This window comes from Lepeophtheirus salmonis, chromosome 12 (genome assembly GCF_016086655.4).
Source record: "Lepeophtheirus salmonis chromosome 12, UVic_Lsal_1.4, whole genome shotgun sequence".
Lineage (NCBI taxonomy): Eukaryota > Metazoa > Arthropoda > Copepoda > Siphonostomatoida > Caligidae > Lepeophtheirus > Lepeophtheirus salmonis.
In genome coordinates, this window is record NC_052142.2 from 944,906 (window position 1) to 972,687 (window position 27,782).

Sequence of the window (27,782 nt, forward strand, 5' to 3'; positions counted from 1 at the left end):
TTATAAGAAAAAAGATCACAGTTTTGTGTATCTTTTATAAATCCGCCAACATAGAGTTATGTAATAGGGATCTTCAACGTCATATATTTAGAGCAAATTGGCTGATGAACTCAGAAGAAAAAAAGTTAAGCCCCAAGAATCGACTTTGGATTATGAAATTCTTTCGAATTTACTATTCCTTTTCAGCAGATGAAGATCATTGCATATATTTTGATCTTAGAGTTTTCTTAGAGTAATATCCTTTAAGATCATCTGAGGTAAATCTACTGCTCTCATTACCAGAAGGCTAATGATTGAAGTTATAACATATAACTTGCCGATATGTGACAAAATTGACATAGTAACTGTTACGCTTTGAAGAAGAGTGGCTTAGTTGTCATGACGTTCTATTAGTTTAGGTGTGAGAAGAGATGAGAGGAAGGAAATAAAAACAAATCCCACTTCTCATCTAGCATGGACATATAATGGAATTACTCTTAAGCAAGACCTTAGTGAGTGGCACTCAATTGAGTGCAGCTCCAAATTCTTGAGCAAAAGCGCAATCATTGTTTTAAATAACGAGTGAGAGCAGGAGCGCGCTCATCATTTTAGAAGAGCGATTAAATCACTCACATTTTCGCTCATTCATATAAATTTTATTACTTTTTCTGTTTTTACCTCTTATCAAAAAATCAAAAAATTTGAGAGATAAGGAATAGTTTTAAAGATTGAAAGAATAAACAGTTGAAGCTATGTCTCGAGATAAGCTACAATCTTTTTTGCATACTATATTTGTGAGTTCTGATGTGACGGTTGACGAGTATGCCTATTATGTAGCTGGTGACTCTAAGAAAACTTAGATATTCGTTCCCTCTGAGACGCTGCCAGCTCCTTCTTGTGTTGAGGTCCCATTGGAAGATAAATTTTTATTTTTTGTATAAAAAATTTTCCAATAGAAGTCCGATTTTCTCATATTTTTTTGTAGTAAATTGACATAAGCTTGAGAACCCTTTCTTCAGGCTCAAGCTAATTATCAGGAATAACTGGATGATAGTGCCCAAAACCTCGTAAATATATGTCCCCTAAGCCATTGGCTCCCAAACTTTTTGTTTCCATGGCACACCAAAAGACAAATAAAAATTTCGAGCCACTCCTATTTTAATTAAACCAATGATTTGGATTATTATAAGCTATTACACTTATAATAAATAAATGCTATATAAAATATAAATATAATAAATTGTGCGCCACACTTGAACTTGCAATATATTGTACTGAATTTCAATCATAAATAGTTGTCAAATTCAAATACACCAATGAACACTACTCATTTTTAATTGAGCTGGAGCACACTCATTGCTTAAAAAACAAGCGGGAGCATTCTCATAAAATTAGTAACTGAATGTTCTGTTCAAAAGTCGATCCTCACTTTTACTTCTTTTAAATAATTGAAAAATTACGCGCATTTCGATAAACATCCTTACTGCAATTGAATCTTTAATAAAGAGTTGCAATGTAAACTTATTATATAAAAGATCAGTTCCAATCAAGAATGGCTGGTACTACCCTTACTTTTTTTATAAGCTATAGATGAACTAACTAGACGTCTGACAAAAAGATATGTTGGAGTTTGGGTCTTTTAAGAAATATAATTAATAGATCAATATAATGATTATATTACTTAATTTTTATGATTCAGCAGATATGGCTATCAGAGGGATGTCGGCATCCAGTTTTATTCTTTCAAATTTATGGGAAAATGGGCCTACTTGCTTGTATTTACCAAAATAACATTATCAAAGGTATGCAATCCTCCTGTCAAAAGAATCCAAAATATCAAAATTACTTATTAAAAACGAACACAACCTATTGTTTTATGCGGGTCCCAGTATAGTAAATGTATCCTTACGTCAAAATTATTGGATCATCGAATGTAAAAGACTGGGTTCTTCGTGTTTCGGAAATTGTATTCGATGTAAAAGATCTTCCCTCAGACTTTAAGAACATAGGATAGGAAATTTATCAACAGAGTGAATTTACAAAACCATTGCTGAAAGTTCTCCTATATTAGTTTATCCCACAAGAAAAAAACAACGGTTCCTAGGGATGCATATATATGTTTATTTGCCGATATGGCTACTCGAGCTGTTCATTTGGAAATGGCAATTCTTCAAAACCATCGTAGTTTCTAATAGCTTTTAGAAGGTTTGTATGCAGGAGAGGCATATCAAGTGTCATATGGAGAGATCACAGTAAGAATTTTGTCGGCGGATCTAGGGCGATATCAAAATTTATTAGTCAAAAAGGGATGAAATAGTAAAACAAGTATCTCAATCTGGAATAGACTGGTAATTCATCCTGTCTATTGGTGGAAATCGGGAAAGTCTCATCAAAATCAACAAAAGTAATCTTTAACTGACAATTTTGTTTGGCTTCTTAATGTCCAGAGAATTGTCAACTGCTTTAATCGAAGTCGTATCTGTGATAAATAGTAGAACTATTTCACCACTATCATCAAACGTAGAATATATTTATCTTGCACCCTCGATACTGATAACAGGATTTAACATCTCTGATCCTCCATATTTGGTGGCCATTATCATACTCGAAAAAAATCATTTTCATAATTCCCTTTTTCGAGTTTTGAGGTGGAGATTATGAAAAAAAAAAAATTATTTATTTATTTTTAGAAAATGTTTATTATTCACATATAGAAAGATCGATCAACACATAAAAGAGCATTATGCAATATTTGACGTTGTATAAAGTATTAATAAATAGAGAAAAATTAGTATTATAATATTTAATACGACAAATTTTATATGCCTCTCTTGCATGTGTGAAACCATCTTACGCTGCAATGCACTTTATTGTAAGTATTTCAATCAATGCATTTGATAAATACTATAAAAAAATTAAATTACCCACTACAATAAAATTTCTATATATAAATTTTATTTGTATATTATTGATATTCTTTTTCTCCAACAAAAGGCGAAAATCTGCGTTACCAATCTATGATCCTCCATACATGAAACGTCGGATGATGAAGGGATATTCTCATCCAAATTCTCCTCATCCAAGTCAGCATATTACACCAGACCATACTTTTGATGACGCAAGTAAACTAGGAATAGGACCATTGGGTGCTCAACATAGTTCTTATGGTAATAATACAACTGGAATACCGAGTTATCGCTCTATTGAGTAAGTAAAACAATTTATATTTGACTATTAAATCATACAAACCAAAGTACTAAAGAAACTCATAATAAATCATTTGTTTTCATCATATCAGGCCCAGCCGGCAGCAGCTTTGCTCCCCAAATCCCTTTTTTAAGAGCTTCGCCCCAATTAAATGATAAAATATGTTTCCAAGTTTGATGATGATGTAACTAATAACTGAAGGGGTTTTCTTTTCGTTAAAGACTAAACAATACAATATTTGTTATCTTCCTTTGACATTTAGAAACTTACTTAGTATAAAGTTCATCATGGAACGATAAACACTTGATCAAAAATTGCAAATTATCCAAATTTATTATCAAAATAACAGTTCAATCATTCAATCGTTCAACCGCAAAATCATCTTAAGTGATAAAGCTCAATTTTGGATCAACAACTTAGTTAATAAGCCAATAATGCGTTATTAGTAAGGGAGCAATCCACATATGCTTCACCAGACATCATTACGTCCCGAAAAAAATACTGTTTGGTGTTGAATTCATGCTGGAGAGATCATTGGGTCATATTTTTTCGTTGATGATGATAATCGCCACGTTATTGTAAAGGAAACTTTTTTTTTTGACCCAATTGCAAGGTATAGACTGAGGTAACATATGGTTTCAACAAGACGGTGCCACTTGTCATACAGTAAACGTTACAATCGATTCATTTCAATGCAAATTTAATCAGCACGTTATTTCGAGAAATGGATCAGTTGATTGGCATCCCCAATTGTGCAATTTAACGTCTAAAGATTATTTCCTTTTGGTTAACGTGAATTCATTGGTCTGCACCAATAAAACCGGCAACGTTAGAAGATCTCAGAGAAAATATTGAACACAAAATACTGCAATATCAGTCAATTTATTTGTAAAAAAGTAATGGAAAATTTGGTTCAGAGATTGGACTTCTGTAAACGTGCTCGTGGGGTCATGCTAGAGAAATCGATTTTGATGCATAAATGTACGTTTATAATTTTACTGAAAAAATAAATTTGGCTAAATCTTTAACTGTTCGTGTATTATTTATAAAAATATAAAAAAACTGCGTCTGTTATAAAAATTCACTAAGATGAGAGATATGAGATTTGTATATAAATATTTGACATATGTGATTTTGGTTACAATCTTAAACACCAAAAAACTATTTCATCAATTAAGTACCGTAGATATGAATGAATGAGACAAAAATTACATGATTCAAGAACAAAAATTATGAACTTTTACGGTTAAGATTATCCCAGAGTCGGATTAAAAAACTAGATCCTCTCATCTCCCTTTTTGTTCTCTTCTATATATTACTATATAGGTTCTAAGTGCTTAAAGGCGTACTATTTGCGGTCACTATGTTTTTTCCAGGATTTCCAATGTTCGGTAATGTCTAAGAAGTTAAATCCTCAGAATTTGTCCTTTAGTGACTAAAGACTGACTCCCGAAAATAAGGAAGATGTCAAGTCCTTCATGAGTGAGCTCAACAACAAATTCATCAATAACATTTGGAATCGACAAAGACATAACAGAGTGAAACATTTCATTTTTGAATTAAAATTGGTGTCATTAGAATATCTTAAATTGTAACCTAAGTTTAAAATAGGTCGGTAGATATTTTTAGACATACGAAGATCATACTTATTATCTCTTAATTCCGATTTCAGGTTGCTCCTATTGTAATGAACTTTACAGTTTTCCTCACTTAAGTCTCTCATTTCATCGTACTCTCCTACGACCCGACCTTGAGTGCCTCTGCAAATCCCCTCAGTCATTTGTCTCAACACACCCAGCAGCCTCTTCTTTTGACAAATGCTGGCTGATAAAAAATTATAAATCAATGTTTTTGCCTAATCTGATATTATGATTGTTGTAGATACGTTAAAGGTCTACAAACCCCACCTATTCTCCTTTCTAAATGAGAGAGGGGAAATTTTTAATGTTAAAATATCTAATAGCTGTTAAGCTAGTGATTCTGCAAGATATTCTATTACATATGTGATTTTGCTCTTACAAAAGATATCATCTACCACCAAATATAATTTTATAAAGCTGGTATAAACCATATTTGTGCATTTGCTTCCAAGAAATTTGTATATTTTGATGGTCATAACAATAGCAACTTTTGTTATCACAAAAAAAATACACTGGAGACACAAAACTTCTACAAATAAAAAAAAACCCAAAAAATAATTAACCTTTGATTGCAAAAACCAAAAGTAATCTAAGTTTTTATCTGGGTTGTCAGGTTTCAGAAATATCTAAGATTATAGTAATTCAGGACTATTATCGTTTAGAGTCATTTTTAACATTAAGAAAATTACCAAATTGAAGTACGATGAACAAAACTGAAGTATCAGGGTTTTCTAATATTATGAAAATGTTTCTATTGCTTCTGTATATTGTTCTGAACTCGACATATTTCCATTTTTAGGGTGAAAAATGATCAAAAACGACACTCTTCTATAGACCCTTTTTAACTTATTTATCATTCATAATGATAAGGAATCTCATGGCTTATTTATAGAAAAATATTCCTATGTTTAATTTTTTTTAAATATGCATATCCAAGGATTTTGATACGATTTTTTGAATTTTTTGTGTCATCTTATTTTTGTACTAGCAAATTCACAACCTTGTCGAAATAATGTTTACTATTTCGATGACGATAATGACGTCATAGCTCTTAATTAATAATAATAATTAATATTACAATATAATACGTCGCTTCTGACAAATTCAAATTTAGTAATAACTCATTATATTTAAATATTGAAATTTCCTACTCATCATGAATCGATCTCATCATTGTTTTAATTCTGGAATCTTCTTCGCAAGAGAGTAGTCACCCTTGGTGTCTTATGAACCCTGGTAGTTTTCCTCGGATGAATTTTCATCCTGTCTTCTCTCGTGGAAGAATCCGAAAAATAAGGTGATAACCCTGACAATTTGAGAGATGTTTTGGAGGAGAAAATTTAAAAAAAATTAAAAAATCCACAGCTATTTACAAAAAAAAAAAATCCATATATAATCTGAAAAAATTCCAAAAATCCACATTTGATAATTTAGATAATAAACTTTTTGGAAAAAAATTTCCAAAAAATAAATCTTTCGGAAAAAAAATTCGAAATATAAGATAAAATATGATTTTTATTTTCTTTAATTACAATCTAATTAATATTTAAAGTTATAAAACAATTTAAAAAAAATTATACCAACTTAAGCTAGAATAATATTATTCACATACGTTAGCTTTTTTTGTACGTACGATTGAGTTTCGCTTTGGAAAATTTAATAGATCACCCGATCCATCTGGTTTTTTTTTACTTCTCAACTGCAAGGTCTTTATTTATAAATATCTAGATGTACAAAAATAAAAATAAACACATAAAAGGAAATTTGTGTTGGTATAAGAAAACATAATTCTATATTATACTTAAAAATAAATTTCCTTCTGAAAAACCTTAACATAATCAAATAATCAAACTAATAAATACGACGTTTTGCATAATCACATATACATAATAAAAAAACTGTTACCCAAAGTACGTAAAAGAAAAAAACACCAACAAAACAACTCAAATAAATAAAATATTACAACAAAAATCTTACTACATCCGTATTTTCTTTCCTGTACTTCTTATAACGCCAAATAATCATCCTAAGAGTACATTCATACCGAAGTGATATCGATGGAAAATATCTCATTATTAGAAAAAATAACAAATATCACAAATGCTTCCAAATATCTTGGCTCAAAATGTAAAATATACTTGGAATTAAGTAATACAAACTTCTTTATAAGTTTGAAAAGTGGACAAGAAGCAAAAGCGTGTTTAATATCGTTATATATTCATCCACAGTCTTTACAATATAAAGAAATAATAATCAACTTAGTCAATATCTGAAATTGTGAGGGGAACTTGCGACCTTCATTGATGCCTTTCAGAGGACACATAATCCTCCTCTACCATGTTTGAGGAGGATCTAAGCTCCTTATGTATTCCTTAGTGATAAGACACGCAACAGCAGGCTTCAAAACTTGAGAATTAAACTTCAGATACCAAGAAGTAAGTAGAAGATGCCACTTTGGTGATCTCTGTAGAGGATAGTAAAATCTTTCAGTATTTAAAATCAATTTGTAATCCATATCATGAAATTTAAGAACGTCCTCTTTGATGGCAATCGCTTTCAGCCCTCTACTTTGTTGTTTTTGGAGGTTCTTAAGTAATGAACTCTTGTTTCCATTTTGGTGGAGGACATCTAGGGTACTATTGGAATCAAACACAAGTGATTTACTCATTTTTTTTTTTTTTTTGTAGCAGCCAACTCCGTGAAATGCAATTCCACTGTATCATTGCAATATTTTGTACCAAAAATCAACATATTATAGACAGATGACTCAGTGATGAATCTCATCCAGTCCAACTGTGGTTTGGACGTGGACGTTTTTTGGTGAAATATTTGAGAGTAATAATAGCCTCATTCTAGTTGAGACCGAGGTCTCTTCAGGGCAAGGACGTGTCTTTTATCAAATAACCTATTCGACCACCCTTCTTCTTCCTTTAAGAACCTCTTGTCTACCAATGGTAGAGCTGTAGCCACATAAATCGTTTGAACAATTAATTTGGACTTGTATAGGTCTACTCTCTTTTGCAAAATTAATCATTTCCAGGCCTGACACCACTTGTGGGCTTGAGAGTTTAACTTCACAGATTTAGATAATTAAGGTTGATTTCTCTCTTATGCATTCCCTAAATATTTACGCTTTCAACTACTTTACGTTGTCTAGTTATATTGGGAGGCCCAGCACACTATCAACCAATAGGAAGAATGGAAGTCTTTATCGCATTAATTTCCAAACCCCTGAGAATAGAGAAACTTATCTAAATAGGAGATAAATTTCGGTTATTTTCATTACGTTTCCCTCCTAATTTCACTCTACCATCAGTGTAAGGTCATCTGCACAAAGATCAACCAAATGCTTTTTACTTCCTATGGGAACCCCAAAACCTCCATATTTCCATATTAGTGTATACCTTAATTGCCCATAGCAGGCACAAATAGTAACGGAGATACAGGACATCCTTGTCGACTGCTTTTTCCTAAGACTGATGGTTACTCTGTAATCCATCAATCACTAAAGCTGAAGTCTCATTGAATAGGGGAGCACGGATTAGATTAAAAAAACTTCTTGGAAGGTATTTCTTTACAGCACGTAGGATAAAATTATAACTGACAGAGTGAAAGCTTTGCTGAAGTCAATGACAATGATAGCTCCAATTTTTTTCTAATTTTAACAGAATTAATAGTTGCCTGAATATTTTGTTAATATCGGTAATATGTCGTGTTTTTTTTTAAACCTTCTTTTTCTGAACACAACTTTTTGTTAAGTATAGGCTCGATATGCTTAGCAAAAACTTTAAGATTATGTATGATTCATTAAGTATTGTCTTAGGGTTCCAAAGGCTAAATGATGTCCCGCTAATTTTTTTGGGGATGAGGGATATCTTACCTCGACCCACAGCTGAGGGGAACATACCACTCTTTTCCATCTCAAATATAAACCTAAGTAAATAGGGAACAATATAATCAGTATATAGGTTATATATTGTCAGGTCTGGAAGCTTTGTCATCTCGGTCGTACTTATTTACATAGTACAATATATTTTATCATTATGATGAAGGAGTAAGGTTATTATTTTCAATCGCCTATATATGATTTAGTCACTTAACAAACTTATTTATTACATTCTCTAGTAAAATTGCCTGATTTATAGCATTTTGCACAAGTAATTTCATGTCCTGTAACCCTAGTTTTGAGCCCCTTAATTGGGAGAAAACCTAGTATTTTGGATATCAAAATGACCTTAATCATACAGTTCACGATTCTTATTCCCTTAAGTTTTCCATCCTGGAAAGAACACTCTATTGCAGGGACTGCTACTTCTCTAAGTTTCTTGATCGCGTCTCCAATATAATTAAAGGAAACATCTTCATACAGTGGGTGAAGAAATACGCTTTTTTCAAAAATAATAGGATTTCCATCCTTGTCCCTTCGCTGGGCCTTTAGACCTCTCACATTTCCTATTGATTCTTTTAAGTTTCCTTCAGCTCTTCTTATAACAAAATCATCTTTTACATGAGCTAACACCTCTCCAATATTGATAGCATTTTTTAGCTATACAATTATCATATTCTGATATCTTGGGCAAATCTGAATTCCGGGAATATTTTTTGCTCAAGCTTGAAGATTTCAAAAACAGTGTTTTTACGTCTTTATCAGTAGGCTTATGTTGAAATTGGTCAATCGTCTAAAGATTTCAGATCTATAACAACACTATTATTATTAGCTTTTACATCTAAATTGTTTTTCAATGCTTGTAAATAATTCGAGTTAGACGTTGTATTTCCATTAAAAGAAAACCCATCCTAAAAATGTAAATATCAGAATATATTTACCAGGAACACCAAACCTCCAAGGATGGATACAACCATTGGGATGGAACGCCCACTCTTGTATTCTAAAGATACAAAAATGAAGTTGTCTGACACTCCTTCAACGATATAGACTACAGTAAGGCAAATTCAAATAATGATGCTTATGTCATTATGAAAACAGTTTAAAATCTCAAATGAACACAAAACACGTGTATGCTCATCGGAAAATGTTTTTTTTTTCCATCTGGTTTTACTTTTGAATTTTATAAAAAGTAAGCTAATTTTTAAGGGCCACTTTTATTCCGATTTTATGAACAAGCTCTATCTGTTGATAACGTTCCGAGTTTCAAATCAATTGGACAAATAATTCTTATCCTAAGGGAAAATATAATCCAAGATATTTTAAAAAAATATGCTATTTGACTATGCAAAACTGTCTATACAAAACATCTTCCTACGTTTCTCCGAACCAATTGTGTAAAGTTTTGAAGTCAATATTACATCCGCCCAATATATTTTTATGAAAAACAAATTAATGGATATTACACCATTTAAGTTGCAAATCTTTTTAGAATTATCTGACAATATTTTTTTAATGACTGTTGATTTTTCTAAAGCTTTCCATACACTCTCACACAAATTGATAATTGAAACGTTAGTTAAAAAATTGATTTGGTGATTATATCATCAGGATGGCCGGAGCTCTTCTAGCCAAATCACAAACTATAATTCAATATGGAAATGAATCAGATATAGTTGAGAACTGAAGAGTTGTTGAACAAGAAGACCCTTCCTCTTCTCTGTTTTTTTATTATGGGCGTCGATCTTTTAATCCAGAAAATTTACATGGATTGAGACATAGTTGGTTTTTCTGCTCTTTGGTCCCACTCAAATTTTCTTTGTTGCACGGGTGACTTAACTATGATCTTTTGGGGGGTGCTCTACAAACATAAAGTACTGTAAGACAACTTTACGTCTGCTAGATGTTTTTGCCATATCTTCTGTGCCAAAAATAAAACCTGAAAAAACGAAATTACTCGGCCAATATCATACATACATTGAAAAAGCATGGGTAAAGCTAATAGGGTCGTGGATTGATACCAAGTGTATTGAAAAAAATCTACAGGAAATCATCAGGAAAAATTGAGTGACCTTGTGGCTTTATTTTAGTTTTAAATTTCAGCACCTGCTTACACCTGATACACTTAACTCTACCCCAAAAGACCAGCCTTCATTGGAAGATAATGAAAACCTCCTTATAGGTAGGGTTATTTCTTATCCAACATTCCAACAACTCTACAATTTAATTGAGGACTTATACGTAAAAATCGTATCAGCATTACAAGAGACATCAGCCCTCACAGACTTTCAGAACTTCATTTTGCATGTCAGTTATTGTATGTTTGGACAAATCGTCTTTGTTAAATATAGAAACAGATTCCATAATTACTTTAATTTCATACGAAGGACACCGACTTGGCATTCCCTTACCTGTTCGCAAAACCTGACTCATGGCTGCAAGCTTATTTTTTTGGATGGGTATGTTAAAAGAAATTCAAATTAATAATTGGCAAATTTATCAGAAATTTTAAATATTTCAATATTAGAAAATAGTACTGCATTATTCAAAACCTCCTTGTCCTTAGTATACACTTTGAGTAAATTTATTTGATTGCAATGGACATGACATCATTGTCATTCTAGATAAGCTTAGCCTCTTCCAATTTGTCCACAATCTACTTATGACAACAACGCCATATGTTACATCCTTTTTGCAATACTGAAGCCAAATATTTTGCTATCAAAATTTCATTATAATTGAAAATGGACCTCATTTTTGAAAAAAATTTAAAAGATATTACAAATTAAGTAAGATCAATCACTATCCCTCTTCACCTGATAATCCTTAGTCCAATTCAATCGCAGAATCAACAGTTCATTGAGTAAAAAAAACTAATGAAAAATCGATTAAAAAATTCAACGATTCACTTCTATACTAAACGTCAGCACCATAGTCCGCCGGGTGAACATATATTGCAAAATAATACTTTGGAAAATACATCTATACACTTTTTCCAACCCTCGATACAAATTCATAACCAATATTGAAAGTAGAAAATCACCATGTATATCTAAGATAAATGGCAGTACAAATTCCAAACATTATTTACTCTAGGCACGAGCAAAAATATTTTTAGATAAATCTTAGTTCTTATAATCATACATCACTTATTGCATGTGTTTTTTTCGTTTTATTCATTGCATATTTACTATTATATTCCAAGGGTTTAAAAAGAATAAAACAATTCAAAAGAACGTCATTATAAATAAAAAAAGAATTATTGTACTGTAAAATACCATAAATACTTTTTGCTGTTAAGATTTTTAGTATTTTTCAGGGTAAAATGTTTCCAAAACATTTCATTGTTTCTTTGGCCTTTATTGTCCCCATGGAAAAATTAGCATTCGATTTGTAATTGCACATTTTTTCCTTTTTAAATTAGTAAATTCATAGTAATTTTCATTCATTAGGAAAAAAAAGTCCATTAATATTTTCAGCAAATTATTATATGAGCCTCATGTCATAGAACTACTATTTTTCATTACTATTAAATTAATGTGATTATTGTTGGGTTTTTTTTTTTTTGCTTTTTTTGTAATTTTGAACATTTGGTTAAATTTAGTCCAACTTTTATTTCTTTAAGCTTGTACTTTTAAATTTTAAACTGAATTTCACGCAATGTTCAAAATAAAAAAAACACGTTAGATCCGTTCCTAAGACTGGACTGGACTTGAACAAATAAATAATGACCTGTCGGTAGTAAACCGTAGTTATAGAGTTTGTGTTCAAATTTGTGGGATGATTTAAAATACCCAACTAAATTGTAGAACATTTATTTGATTTAAGATTGATATTAATATTTTGAAAAATTCATTCCACCTTCCTTCTGTTTTGATGGACCACATATCTAAAGTTAAAAAAGTAATGAATTTGACTTAATAGGAAGTTTGGCAACGAGCGTGTGTAGCGTGTGCATCATATATATATATATATAAAGGAGTACACCGCCTCATTTTTATAGCAAAGCTCATAGGCAAAAATGTCCCCGATCAATGATGGGTACTCTCTCTAGGCTATAGTACACTTATATTGGTAAGCTTTGACGTTACTGGATTTGTTGCCACGTTGAGGGAACATTGGTTTTATCGTTTCGACAAAATTTTATTCCTGTATGTTTTTTTTTCTTCCACTGTTCAAAAATGAACAGATAAACGGAAAACAGTGATCGAATGAACGACAAACAGAAACTTTTCAGAAAAGGAACGAATGAACGGGGAAAAGGTGAACGAGTCGAAGTTTACTAGTATATAACAATGATATTGCTGTTTAAAATAGATCAGAGGTGGAGATGCAAGGAGGCTGACTATATATATACGTTTATAACAAAGGAAGGGCTTGAAACTCCCTAATATGAGCCAACCAGAAATAAATTGACTTCTGAGCACAGAAAGGAATTAACTTTTTACTAACATCTAATTATGATTAGAAAAATTTATGATTTTTTTCCCCTAGTCGCTATTGATCAAAAGTTCAACATTAAAAAAAGTAAACAATTTTATTGATTGTTCATGAAATTCCGTTATACATAAAAACGATTCGTAATCGTTTTAGTATATCCCTAATTTTTGGTGATCTAATCGACAGATTTATATTTAATTTAAAAAAAATTTTTATGAAGCAATAAGTCAATTTATTTATTAAATATTCAATAAGAAAATCAAACGTTAAACAGAAGAAATAAATCACAATGTACCTTTTTTGGCAAGCAAATATTTTTAAACTGTAATATAAGGTTCATCCTCTAGTTTTAGGTAGAATATAAAGCATTTGAATCAAATATTCTAAAATGAAAAATAATTGCTTAAATACAGTACTTCTTTTTACTTTTTTAGACATTGTAATCAAAGTAACAAAACAAATCATTAATCTTTCATTTCCTGCATATTTTCATAGATTAATTTGAAATATAGTTTTCATCTTTTGTTGTTCCAAAATATGTCTCTTAATCGAGATGGGTTAGGTAAATCTGGACTATCTTTAGCTATATCCCGAACAATAAGGAAAGCCTTTAACACGGTTATTTCAATTTTAAAGTGAGAGGTTGAGCCTTAGTTTTTATTTGTGGAACTTTTAATTCAAAACAAGTATTTACAATGTAGGAGACCCAAAGGAACACTATTATCTCATTTGATTGCATGGGATACATCCCGTTGTACATCAAGAAGATGCTCAAATATCCCAAGAGCACATCATACGACGTCTACAATTACTGGAAGGAGGAAAGACATATACAGGAAATACACACAAGTACTGTAGTGATAAATTAACGAACTCCGATATTTTTTGTGGGCCTGAAACGATCTTTGAAGTGATTTTTTAGATCTCTGATTAACGTTCTTGCCAAAAAGTGTCTAGGAAGCCGTCTCAAGGGCAATATACAGTGACCTGAGAATAAAGTCATACCTCTTCTATAAAAGAAATACTTACAACAGACAGAATGACAGAATTTTGACCCCCCTTCTCCTACCTAGCCCTTTAACTCTCCCATATGAATCCTATGGATTACTTCATTTAGGCTGAGTTAGATAAGAAGCGATCTGCCAATTCATATAACAGTATCGAATCCTTGAAGGCTCCATCAGCAAGTACTGGAACGAAGTCTCCCACAGACGTTGTCAAGATCTGCAAATACTTTAGGCCTAGTATCGGGCGAATGATTGGCGAAAATGGCAAACACATTCTTTGATTTTGTTTCTTTTGTAATATTAGAAATTGTATATCAAATTTCAAACCTTTACTTGCTTTCCTTACGGATCAGGATGCAGTTTGGATTACTAGAAAATCACTGTATACTCTAACATTGTAATATTTTTTTTTAAATCTTGAGGGTCGACTGACATGCCAATTTTTCCGAACAGATATAAAAGGTTTTTTTTGAAAAAAAAAAGAGATGGACCCTTTCATTTCTCCCAAAAAATATTCTGGTCTTTCTTAATACAATTTTTGGTAATATTAATTATTGGAATCACATTTTTTTTAAAAATGAGGATCCTTCTTTTGAATGAATTGGGTCCCTATTTCATTAAATTATTAGTTTTTCTAAACTAATATTTATTTTTATTGTAAAAATTGTTTCTTTTTTTTTTTTTAAATGTCCATTTTATTTCCATAAGTCTATAAAAATTTTCTAGATTTTTTCGACTAAAATATGAAATAACGTCGTTTTTTTTAAGGGAGAAGTTTAATTTTAATATTTTCGTAAATTTCAAGAAACGCACATTTTACTATTTTATGAACTCTTATATCAAACGTGAGCAAACTTTTGGACCTTCTGAGTCTCAAATAAGTAAAACGTGATAGATCAATTTAACAAATTAAATATTTAACCCACAATGGCAGATATTATTTATGAATTTGTCCTTCATTGCTCCAAATGACGGTATTCAAGCGGCTACGGAAGGTAAAGCACACTCTGATAAAGTAGTCACTTCTCATGAGCTTTAATTCCTTCTCCACGGAGGACTTCAGGTCGGTGACATTACTGTGGCGTTATTTGCAGGCCTTGGACTCGACTTGGCATAATAATCCAAAAGATTTAGATCGGGGCTCTGGAGAGGCCAGAAGTTCTAAGGTCAAAACTTCATGTTTTCTTTTATCCAGCCTTACACAACATTGGCTGACTGGGGGGAGGGGGCAACCTACTGGAACACGTAGGACGTCTTGCTTGACTTCTTGGAGTACGGGAGTAGCTTAGTGTGCAAGCCCTCCCACCTGTCTAGGACATGTGACTGAGGTCTTCCAAAATATCTTCAATAACCCTGATTTAAGAAATATTAGAGTTATCAAGTTATAGGGCCCCGACAACCTTAATGCCGGACCTGTATCCATAATCTACCCCACGCCTTCCCGCTTTTATTTCCAACGTCTGGTGCCTGAAACCACTTTTCAAGATCCATGATGATTTTGGCACTTTTTTCTGCTTTTTTCGGCTGAAAGGTTGCGTGATACAATAAAGGTAACGATATCTTTTTTACAAGACTGCTAAAAGAATCTTAATTTTTGCTGGTAAGACTGAGGCGAAGAGGAGAAGAGACCGAGAAAAAAATATAATAAAATTATTAGAAGAAAAGGAAGACTGTATATTATGTGAAGAATTAGAAACGTTAATAAATTATAAAATGCAAGGGGCACGTACTAGATCCCGTACTTTAAATGAAAATATAAATTCAAGAAATTTAAGTCTATTAAAAAACATGGAAAAAACAAATCGAGTTGATATACTCAGTGTCATTGAGACTGAACATACAAAAAAATGCACCACAGACCAGAAGATTAAATTTATTCAGAACTATTATCAACGCCTATATACTGCCAGGAAAGAGCTTAGGACTGGGAGAAAAATCGTAAAAGAAAATGATCTGTCTGAAAAAGAGCAGGGGGATCTGACAAAGAGATTTACTCCATCTGAGATCTGGGAATATATAACTAAAAAACTTAAGGTAAAAAAATCCCCAGGTATAAGCGGATTTACAGCTGAATTTTACAAGCATTTCCCACAATTAACTTTATACCTTGCTGAACTTTTCAACAATTCTTTTTATGGCTCAGGTCTCTCAAACGATCGAAAAAAGGGGTTGATAATTTTAATACCAAAAAAGGGAAAGACAAGACAGAGATTAAAAATTGGCGACCAATAACACTACTTGAAACTGAGTATAAAATTTATTCAGGCTGTATTACTGAGAGATTAAAACCGATTTTAAACAAAAAGCTTCCAAAAACTCAATTCGGGTTCCGCCCTGGTCATCAAATGGAAGATGTAACGATGTCATTAAAAACCATTGTTGGTTGTTCCGAGGCAAAAGGAGAAGATATTGCCTTGATTCTTCTGGACTTTGAAAAAGCGTTCGATACAGTTGAGCATTCCTTCATTATTGACGAACTAATGAGGATGAATTTCCCTCAAGTCTTTTGTGAGGCTGTGAAAAACTTGACGAATGAAGCGGAGTCAATCATTGATATTAGAAAGAGTCCGACAGTAAGGCTACAGCGGGGTGTGAGACAAGGGGATCCTGTGAGTCCAATGCTTTTTCTTTTAGCCGTTGCTCGCCTACAAAAAATGTTAGATGCCGAGATTAGAGGTGCAAATATTGGAGGGGAAAAAGTGACGAACCTGTTTTTTGCAGATGATGGAACTGTCATTCTTAGTGGTTGCAACATTGACTCCCAAGCGTCTAGGCTGGGGGAAGTGTTGGAAATATTCGGAGAAAGATCTGGTTTAAGGGTGAATGCATCTAAAACTCAGATGCTTACAAATATGACAACGATTCCTCAAAATCTATGTTCCTTTAATTTAGTGGAAGAAGCAACAATCCTGGGAAATACCATCTCTATCAAAAACGATAATGTAAAAACCTAAAGAAGATAGATAGCATTATTAGCAGATCCATTGATGAAATTTTAAAACATAGACTCACCCTTGTCGAGAGAATAAAATGTTGGAATCAAGTGGTAATTCCAAGAGTAAACCACATCCTTAGATGTACACCATATGATGAGACATTGTGCCATACTTGGAGGAAGAAAGGAATTGATTTCGTTCGGCTCCCAAAAACGGTTGGGACGAGCCGTTTGTTCACTCCCAAGATCCGTGGAGGCTTGGGAATGCTTGACCTAAGATTACAGTGGCAACTCCTTTTATTATCTTGGAGGAGGAGGGCCCCATATGTAGGGTTCCCGTGGAAGAGGGCGATGCTAGAAGCTCAAGGTAAAAAGTATCCGGATGGTTTACAGTGGTCGCCGATGAGAGAAATGAATAGCGTTCCGATTGAATCACGAAGAGCATACTGGCGGGCTATAGGCTTAGGGGCCCCAATCGAAGGAAATGAGCTGATTACCATTTATCTACCTGAAAAAGTGAAGAATAATTTGGGATTAGTCACAGTGGAAGATGTGTTAAGTGCAAGAGGGGTTCATCCTCTATTGGTCATGCTCAAGAATCAACTCCAGCAATACTCATTCTATCCAAAAAGGAAAAGAGACGGGGACCCCTTCAAAGTGGCCACATCGACTATCAGAGACAACATATGTAGGCAAGACCACACTGACAAATTTAGAGAGGCTGCGAGGGAAACCAAAGGAGTACAGGACTTCATCAAGCGTGTTTGGGATCCTATTCTTACACCAAAGCAAATGTACATGAAATATCGCATCTTGTCTCGGGTCTTTTTCACGGAAGGGCTCTTCAATGACGACCGGGCAACCTGCAGGGAATGTGGTAAAAAAAAGACAATATCGCATAACTTCAGGGATTGCAGCGCCCTGAAATATATAATACATGAAGTGAGCCAAGGTGTCGAGTCCAAATTGGGTAGGAAGCCATCAAACCACGAGCTTCTGTACGGCTTCGAAGGAACCAACAAGGGACTACGTTTGGCATCGAAGGTGATATGCAAGCTACAGACTCTTATCTCTTCGGCGCGGTTCAGAGGTGTCTGCCCTTCTCCAAAAATAGCGGAGGTGGCTCTCGACGAGTTTGAACTAACAATAATAAAGACGGACTTTTAGTTCCTTTAATGCGACGAAAATGTGTTGTTTGGGATCGTTGTCTTTTGCTTTGTTTAGGAAAATCTATTGTTTTTAAATTATCATTAGTCCATCACTGTGTTCTTTGATTTCTTTTTTAATAATAGTAATATTGAGAGAGTTTGTTTATATATACATGCTACCTATTAGTGGATGATATTTCTATTTATTGATAGTATTTACTTGTAAAGCCGGTGCTTTGGAGGGAGAGGAAAGAGAAAAAAAGATATGGCACTCGTGTTGTTGTTGTTGTTGTTTTTTTGTTTTTTTTGTCTTTATTGTCTTTTTAACTTATAATAGGAAATATTCGTTTGGTGGGGCAAACTATATACTATAACTATATACTTGTAATAATTTTAATGTGTGAAATAAAGATATATGCATAAAAAAAATAAAAATAAAATAAAGGTAACGATATGCTTCATTTACTTAAAATTATGTAAATGGAAAATAAAAAGGTAATAAATATACCAAAAATACAAGAAATCAAAATAAGGACAAGAACCAAGACAGATAAGTAATATATTGTTGTCCCGGTTCCGGTCTTGGTTTGATTTGGTCATTTCCAGTTGTAGCAGTTCAAAAACTGGAACGGCTAGACCCATAAGTACACAACCTTAATAATCAAACTCTAAATGTGTAACTATTTGAAGAACATTTCTCTTTACAATAAAGTCAGAATTAAAGTAACTATACTTATGTAATTTGTAAAATTATTAAAACTTATGTGACACTGTTATTTTTTTTTTTAATAAATGTTTTAACTGCTTCTGTATCTTGTTCTGAACTCGAAATTGATGAAAAATGGTCCTCACATAGAGACTCTTATAACTTATTCATCTTTCATAGTGATAAGGAATATCTTAACCTATATTATAGAAAAATATTCCGTGTTTTATTTAAAAAATACCTATTAAAAAATATGCATCTTCAAGAATTTTTCTTAGATTTCCTTCCTTATTCTCCTTTTTTTCTTAGAATATTTGTGTTCTGGTAAACAAAAGTTGAAATTAATATTTCACAAGATTTATTTGACTTAAATTCTGTGTCTATAAATAAAAATAATTAACGTCCGCCAATTGTTGTTACAAGATTATTGAATTTCTTTTAATAACGATTTAGTATACCCAGGAAATATTTTTACCCATGTATTACTTTCTTCATCTTAAGATCCAAAAAGTCAACCTTGATTGAAAATACATAAATAAATAAAGATCAAGATGTCATATATTCATTTTAGTAAGAAGGATGAATAAAACTATAAATAAGCTTATTTAATCCCAACTTAATTTGTTTAAGAAGTGACAATTAGCTTAATGGTATAAAACAAGTTTGTTTGTTTTTTCAATAAGTAAAATACCAATAAAATGTTGGGGTTATGTCTATAAAGGTGATGCACGTTAATTCTGTTTATTATTTTTTTTATATTCGATTTTTTTATTAAAAATATAAAGTTATTTCAGGAATTATAAATTTTACATGTTATTTAATTATTTAAAATTTTTTTGTAGAAATTAATGCCAAAACTAATGAAATGTTCCGATATTCTAGGGAGCATAGCCTTCAACAGCTAAAAAGAATGGGAAACCATGGCAGTGGACATCATATAGGCTCAACATCAATGTTACCTGATGGAGCGTATACTTCAGGTAATAGGAACATAAGTGTTCTTTCATGTAGCGTCAGAATTGTCAATGTTGGCTATTTTGGAGGCCTAAACAACAACTTTATCAAAACAATAAAATCCTTTTTTATTTATATTAATCAAAAAGTGAACTATTAGATATCAAAATGGGATACACACATAATAGTACTTAAATCATACCTTTCATAAACAAATTACACCTTTAATAGCTAGTTCTAACATGTTATATATATCAGACTATAATATGTAATAAAAATATATATTTTCATCGCTATAAAATCTTAATGTCATGTTGTAGACGATAAATTTATAATTAGAATGGAAAGAATAAGATATTTTCCTAAAAAAATTCTACTTTTGACATCACCTTCGATTATAATGCAATTAATGAGGTCCGTGAAAACTTTCTATAGAGTATTTTCATGTAGCGTCAAGATTGTTGATGTTGGTCATTGTAGTGGCCTAACCAACCAAGTTTTATATCAATTCCAACCATTTTTTTATTAATATTTAAGTAAAATAGTGAACTATTGGATGTCGAAGCGGGATCAACAAATAAATTGACTTAAACCATTTAGTCTATCAAAAATCCATCGCTCTATTGTCTAATTATATTTTATATATCTTACCTAAATTGTATTAAAAATATGTTATTATATCTTGATACAATCGTATTTTCGTGTGATAGATAAAAATGAACTATTAATTTCACTCACTCAACCTTAATTAATTATTGTATTAGTAAGTGTTCAAAATTCAATGGACCACCCGGCCCACAATTTGTTCAATTCTCATAAATGGCCGACATCAATCATGCTGACTTCCCATGAAAAAGTTCTATAAGGGATTTATCTAAACTTGTAATCATATTTTTTTTTTTTTTTTAGAGAAAGGAATTCTTAAGAAGTCTTATCCTCTCGACTTAGAAGATCATCATGTTAACACTGGAAGTGCTAGATGTTTAGATGCTCTGTCTTCTTCTAGTGCTAATCAACTTATGGATTCAGAAGTTGAAAGAACACTCAAATCATTAAACGGATATCATGAAGGCATTATCGAGGCATTGAGAACAGCATCATCTCATAGAGGTTCAAATGCATCCTCCTCTGGTGGATGTCCAGCGCCCCCTCCGCCACCTGGCTCATCTTCTCTTGGTGCTCACAGAAGTTCTGCTGCTTCCCTTTCTGAAGAGTTGCGTAAGCAATTAATAAATGAAGGCTATGTATTGGACTATGGTAATAATGCTCCACCAAATAGTAGTGGCAATACAACTGGTGGAGTACTTCAAGATTTTGCTAATGCCATGAAGGCAGCTGCTTCAGCCTCTAACAATCTTCCTCCTCCATCACAAAATAGTAATAATAATAGCAATTCTAATAATACGTCTAGCAACAACAACAGTAATAATACAAATAATAACCCAAACTCTAATATTCCTGGACCAATTCGAATAAGAAATTTAGAAGACTTGATTCGACAATTGGAGCATTCATCTCGACATATGAGTCCTTCCAGTGGATCAGAAGATCTACGAGTCCAAGAGTCTGAATCAGAAAGACATTTTCGGTAAGAAAAATCCATAATAATATTATTATGCAAATATTTGCCCCCTTCTTGTTAGCAGTTTATTGAGAAAATTGAACGATAAATGTAATAATTACTATAGGTTATTATTTCCTTAAAATTAACAAACAAATAATTATGCTTTTCATATTTAAATATACTTCATTTTATATTCTTCTTAAAAATTTGGAACTGGAAACAAAAAAATTATTTCCAAAATATTTTTGTCGAATGGTTCAAATATTATATCTATCCACTTATGTCCATGCAAGCGAAAATTTGAAAAAAAAAGATTTAATTTATAAAGTTGCATTGTATAAAACTTTGGTTATTTAATAATATTTCATTCGTACAGCTTTCTTATGGATAGAAATAAAAAAAACCATTTTAATAAATTATTTTTATTTAATTAACACGGACCAACAAAATGAAAGTCCTGGAGCACCCAGCACCCTGAAACCCACATTTAATATTATTATTTAAGATATGGAAAACGAATATGACCGTTAAAACATTCAATGAATGTAGATTTGGGCTTTAAAGCCCAATCAAGTTTTTAGGGTATAGCTACGATTTAGTGCCATATTTCGACATGAAAGACCAATATAGATGAAAACCAAATGAAATAAAAATATGATACAAACATTCATCATTTGAAAAATGAAATATTTTTTAATTAATCTTGAATATAATCAATAAAAAATGTATATATATTTCTTCCACCTCCTATGTTGGTATTCGACCTTTCCATCATGATGTGACACTTCGTTGTGTGTACAAGGAAGAGCGAGAAATGGCTCTTAATTTTTAAAAATGGATGCAGTTGTAAATTATGGCTCCAAGAAACCTATGAAAACGGAGGTCTATGCTCTAAATGGTCTTCCCAGAAGAGGTAACATTTCGTAGGGATATTTCCTTGGAAATTGCGACAATTTCCAAAACATTTTTCAAATTATATGTTCAAATACATTTTCTTCAATGGATGAAAAGGATGACAAGATTAAGCTTCATATTAAAGGAAAGTATGTGTGTCAAATCACTTTTTCTTTTTCGATGGGAATGTCCAAAAGTACACTTGATCGTTTTCATACTCATTATCTGGAAACGGTCTAACTTAGAGGACACATAGATTTATTGATAATTCATCAAGCAACCCTTACAATAGATTTATTCCTGAGCGAGGGAGAAGATATCAACATATTACTTGAAAACCAAATAAATAAGTATTGCGTTATTATTCCTAGAAGTTTACCTTCTAATTCGTACTTCAAGGCTGTTTGGTTTCCAAGGGATTAAAGTAAATATAATATATACCAGAAATATGTTATATCATGCCAAGATTTTGGTTATGAAAATTATTTATGTAAAAATACATTTATAAAGCATCGGAAGACCGCATGTCCACAATTAGGAGTTATCAGAAGGTGGAATGACATTTTTCACATTTGTTAAGATCATTCTGAAACTTTATCCCCCTTGTTTAGGGAGTCCTTTCCAAAAAAAAATCCTTAAAGATTGGATATTCAACAGAGATATTTCCAAAAAAAAAAATTGGAATGAGCTCACATGGAAATAAAAGACTACAACACTCGAGTCAGTTATGCTAAATATTATAAGGATGAAGTCCAAAATACAAAAATGGAAAAGCTTTGTGAAAAAAATCGTTGCACAACACTAAAGCCAGTGACAATCCTTTCGTGATTGCACGCCACTTCGGAATCAGTAGGACCACTGTATACAAAGACAAGAACCTCTACAACAAAACAGAACCCTCTGTTGATCCTCACAAGTAGAGAAAACCAAAATCGGTGCTCACAGAATCCCTCATAAGGAGTGTGAAGGCAAAGATAGACGCGAACCTTTGTGGCAACATCTGCCAAACAGCCAAGGACCTCAGGGTTCAAGAAACGGCTATGTGGTGAAGGAGGATTTTGGCTTCAAGCATAGGGGTGACAAAAGGTTAGGTTTTGACGGATTTATATAGATAACAGAGGCTGCAACGATCGAAGATCCTCCTTAATAGATTGAAGAAACCCAAAAAGAAAGTCCTTTTTTTTTTTGATGAAAATTTTTTCACAGTGTAACCAGTTAGCTACTTCTGTAGCCTTCAGTACGTTGCCAGGACCTCCAAAGACGCCCCCTTCGAGGTAAAATTCATGGGGGGGCGGTCGAAACATCTAGCCAATTCTATGATGGTCGGTGTCATTGGTTCAGACGGTACGGTCTTCCACCGTTGTGGATAAAAGAGACCTTGAAGGCCAATGAAAATAAAACTATAATGCCCAAGAAGGTGTTTTCCGCCCTCAACTTAACCTACGGTAATGGAAATCGGGTAGGGCACAAGACAGAGTACCGGGCCACACCTAAAACTACTTGAAAACTAACTAGGGGCGAATGGATTGTAGCCCAAGTAGATGTGGCCGTCAAACTCCTCGAACATGGACCCATTTGACTATTACGTGGGGCACACCATAGATAGAAAGGCCAAGACCAACTAATACAGCAGTGTGGAGTTCATGTAGGTCAAGGTGGAGGAAGAATTGGCTAACATTCCGGCAGACAACCATATTATTAAATCCTTGATAGACTTGCGAAGATAATAAAATTATATATCAAAAATTATAGTAAATTAAAGTAAAAAAATTAATTGGGATTTTTTCCTTATCTTGATTTATGCTCAATATTACTTGTATGTTGACGCATCACATATGTCACTATTTGTTATAATAAATCAGGGACTTAACATGGTTTTTTTTTGGTGTTTTTTTTTATCGTGACCGTAAATTTTTACATATTTTAGGTAGGAATTACGGAGGCTCTGTAATAATATATTGAAGAAATAGAAAATAATTAGTTGAAAAACGCAAATATAATTAAATTTTTCTAGTTTCCTTCCATCTTTCTTAGAAAATATTTCATTCTTTCACTCCTACCATTGCAGGACCATTTCTTTCGTGGTGATATAGTGATGATCAGGGGATTTGCTAGTTTTCATCATGAAGGATGGGGGGATTATCCCCAAAAATTATCAACAATTTACCCAACTATTTATTTAAATTGGTTTATTATATAGATATATATTTGTTACGGGCAATGTGGAAAATCTGGCATTTTGCAAAAGCCCCGGGCAATGTGCAAAATGCACTGGGCAATCTATAAAATTTGCAATAGAGTGGTCATGTTACATTCATTAACAGAATTTGGGTAATTTGATTATTTAACAATTCTTTGTAAGCAATTTGATAAAATATTACTAGGGACAAGGCATCCCATTTTATTTTACAAAATATACCTCGACCAACAGGTTGTGAAGGCGGACACCTTGCCCCTAAAGGGGATCAAAACTTATCGTCACCACTATCTTGAGTATGATGGACCCCTTCTAATATATTTTGACACATCTAAGCCCACGGGTTGTGCAAATGAACCACTGGTACAAAAGGTGGATCATTACCAGTACCCCTGACAATTAAATAATGTTTGGAGAAAAAACACCATAGATGTAAACATCTCTAAGAGTGTTGGAAAGAAACAAATTTTACTCTGTCCTAAACTCAAGTCTTAGTCCAACAAGGATTATTTGTCAGAATTTCTCTTTTATGCTGAAGGATAGCATCGTCTGCTTTAATGAAATCACGGAAGGAGCTTCTTCCAAAGGAACATCTGGAATTGTTGCTTTGGCAAGAAATGGGCTCTTCTCTAGATCCTTAAAGCAACGGATAGCTGAATATAGCAGTGCTTCAGCCAATTGGTAGGCGATACTGTCATAGGGATATTTTTTGATTTGGAAGATTTCTTTATAATAGGAACAACAATGCATGGCAAGGGGAATAACCTTTGAAGCCGTGATATCCTTTTTACGACAGAGGTCTAGAGTGACTAGGTACATCATGTGGAGAACCTCCCTAATGATGCTGATCTTCCCAGTATTTCTGAGAAAGTTTAGTATTTACGTTGTTCAGTGCTTCGTCGAACGATCTCTTTGTAGTAGTTTACTTTCTGGTGTCAGTGACATTGTCTGAGTCTTTATTTATCAATATTGATACAACGGAAACTTGGAGGAAAGCATCTCCTACCATCAAATTTAATGAAAGTACAAAGCATCCTATCGATTTCACTTTGTTGAACTTGAGTCTCTTGACAACTGCTACGCTATTATTTAGATTATTAGTTGAAATAGGCACCAGTTTGTCTCCAAGTTTCAAATCGTCTGAAGCATGCACAATGAAAGCCAAGGGCTCATAAATAATTCGTGGCAAGTGTATTTGTCATTCAAACAAACACAGACTGTATTAACTCATATATTGGGTACAATTTGCTCTGTCTCCGATTCCTTACAATAGAAATATAATTTAGCTTAATGCTCACGGTAGTGTGAGCTGACATAAAGGATAAACATCTCAGGGATTTGTAATGGAGAGACAGCTGCTGATAGGATTTCTTCCAAACCCTGAAGGGGGGTGTGAGGCTTATGAAGTTGCTATGAATATGCTGCTCTTCAACCTTTACCTAGTGAGTAAAACCCACCCAGCCTCATGAATTGATTGTACCACTTTCTTTTGGTCTTCATCATATAAATTTCGTAATGACACATATTATGAATCGGTTTTTTTACTTTGATGATATCTCAATTTCCACTTTATCCTTGTACTCTACGTTAGCATCTCTTTCTCCTTCACCACGTCATTATAACTTACTTTAAAACAATTACATAAAAAAATATAATTAAAGATTGGAGTATCTACATCAAGAATTGTTTTAAAGTTAACAAAATTAAGCAAAGTATAAAAATAAAAAAATACACACTTGAAGTATTAAAATTACGGTTGTCAGTGCCGCCGAAGACAAACTCATCATTTATTAGGGATGATAACATAGCTCCATCTAAGATTTCAAGTTGAATTTGACTACTAACATCAGGATATTGGGTAACAAAAAGATCATCAGTCATATTGATAACGTGTATCACTTATTAATTATTATTACTTAATATTATAATAATATAACATGTTGTTTCACTATAGCAGGGGACGTATTCTCACAATATGATGATTGACGCTTATAGATCGACTGGCCGATAAAAAAAAGGAGAGAGAACGATAATAAAAAAAATATAAAAGGGGTTACCCAATTTAACATATATATATATGGAACTGAAAGGAACCAGAACCGAAAAAATAACGGTTCCACTTAAACAACAAGAAAATTTCGATATTCGGTAAAAAAAAGACCGTCATCTTCCGGTCTTCATAAAGAAAAAATCAATTTAGAACCGGTTTTAATTTTTGGAACCGTTTCTCATCCCTAATCCAAGGCAAAATTGGCATTTCAACATGATAAAAAACCTGTATTCACGATAATCATATGAAGCTTAACTCAAAGAATATAATTTAATAAAGTACTAATGCTTCTAATTTTATGTCAGATAGGAAAAAGATGCATGTCTCCACTAAAGTCTCAATCTATTGATAGCTATCCAAATCTTGTAAAATTTATGAAACTTCATACTGGCAAGGCCATTCTTTCTCACTACACCATTGCAAAGTAATTGGTGTCCCTCAGTAAAGTATTTTTGTCAAAGATTATGAAAAATTTGGAAGAAATGACAATCTTCTTGTCCTGGACGAAAATATTATCAATGACTGCAGTATTGATTTATCCTCTGCATGGTCACTGTTAGGTTGTCCTTATTTAATCAACTTGAAAGATGTTAAGAAGGCCGACAATTGAACAAGTCAGTCAAAAGTCTTAACAACATTTTTGGCTCAGATTTCTTTGGCAAGAGACTAATGATTTTCATTATCGATGGCACAGCCTATTGTATAAGATAAGTCGAAAACCATAAGCAAAATTTCCAAATTATGTTGAATGTCACTTGTCTCGATAATGGTCTGAACAGAATAGCAACGCTCTCTTCGAATTACTTTGAAAATACTAAGTAAAATTTTTATTTCTTAATTCTGGTGATCGAAAACGATTCATTACTACAATTCAGTCCCAATGGTATGGAGGAAAATAGTTATACAATCAATAAATCAACAGTAATAACGTTATACATTCATTGTATATAAGACCTTTCTTACAGGGAAACTTGAAAACACAACTTATTTATAACGGATGAATGAGGCCTTTACAATTTTCGTCGATGTTATCATTAATGAAACATACAGAGTACAATCAAAATAAGAATCAAACTATTAAAATTTATTTCTAATATTTGTAATTTTCATTATTTATCTTGGATATTCATTTAGATCCTTTTCATATTCCATAAATAATTTTTTATTCTTAATAC

At 32.6% G+C, this 27,782-nt stretch overlaps 1 protein-coding gene and 1 long non-coding RNA gene across 14 annotated transcripts in view; one reads left to right on the top strand and one right to left on the bottom strand.

Moving 5' to 3' along the window:
* The window catches only part of mmd (disintegrin and metalloproteinase domain-containing protein mind-meld), a 77,789-nt gene that overhangs the window by 32,673 nt on the left and 17,334 nt on the right, over nucleotides 1–27,782 (top strand). For 9 of the 13 annotated variants that reach the window (XR_011783059.1, XR_011783057.1, XR_011783056.1 and 6 more), the window contains exons 10-12: nucleotides 2,974–3,186; nucleotides 19,831–19,928; nucleotides 20,812–21,490. Coding sequence is in view for 6 of the 13 variants with exons in the window: in XM_071892467.1 (XP_071748568.1) it covers nucleotides 2,974–3,186; nucleotides 19,831–19,928; nucleotides 20,812–21,490 (990 nt within the window). In the remaining 7 variants the exon portion in view is untranslated. The remainder of the gene's footprint in view (nucleotides 1–2,973; nucleotides 3,187–19,830; nucleotides 19,929–20,811; nucleotides 21,491–27,782) is intronic. The other 4 variants (XR_011783060.1, XR_011783061.1, XM_071892465.1 and 1 more) reach the window with 1 other exon arrangement.
* Nucleotides 16,404–18,478, bottom strand: LOC121126711 (uncharacterized). Its single transcript, XR_005867108.2, has 3 exons — nucleotides 18,032–18,478; nucleotides 16,868–17,957; nucleotides 16,404–16,804 (listed from the first exon to the last, which is right to left on the bottom strand). It is a non-coding gene; the product is annotated as an uncharacterized lncRNA (long non-coding RNA).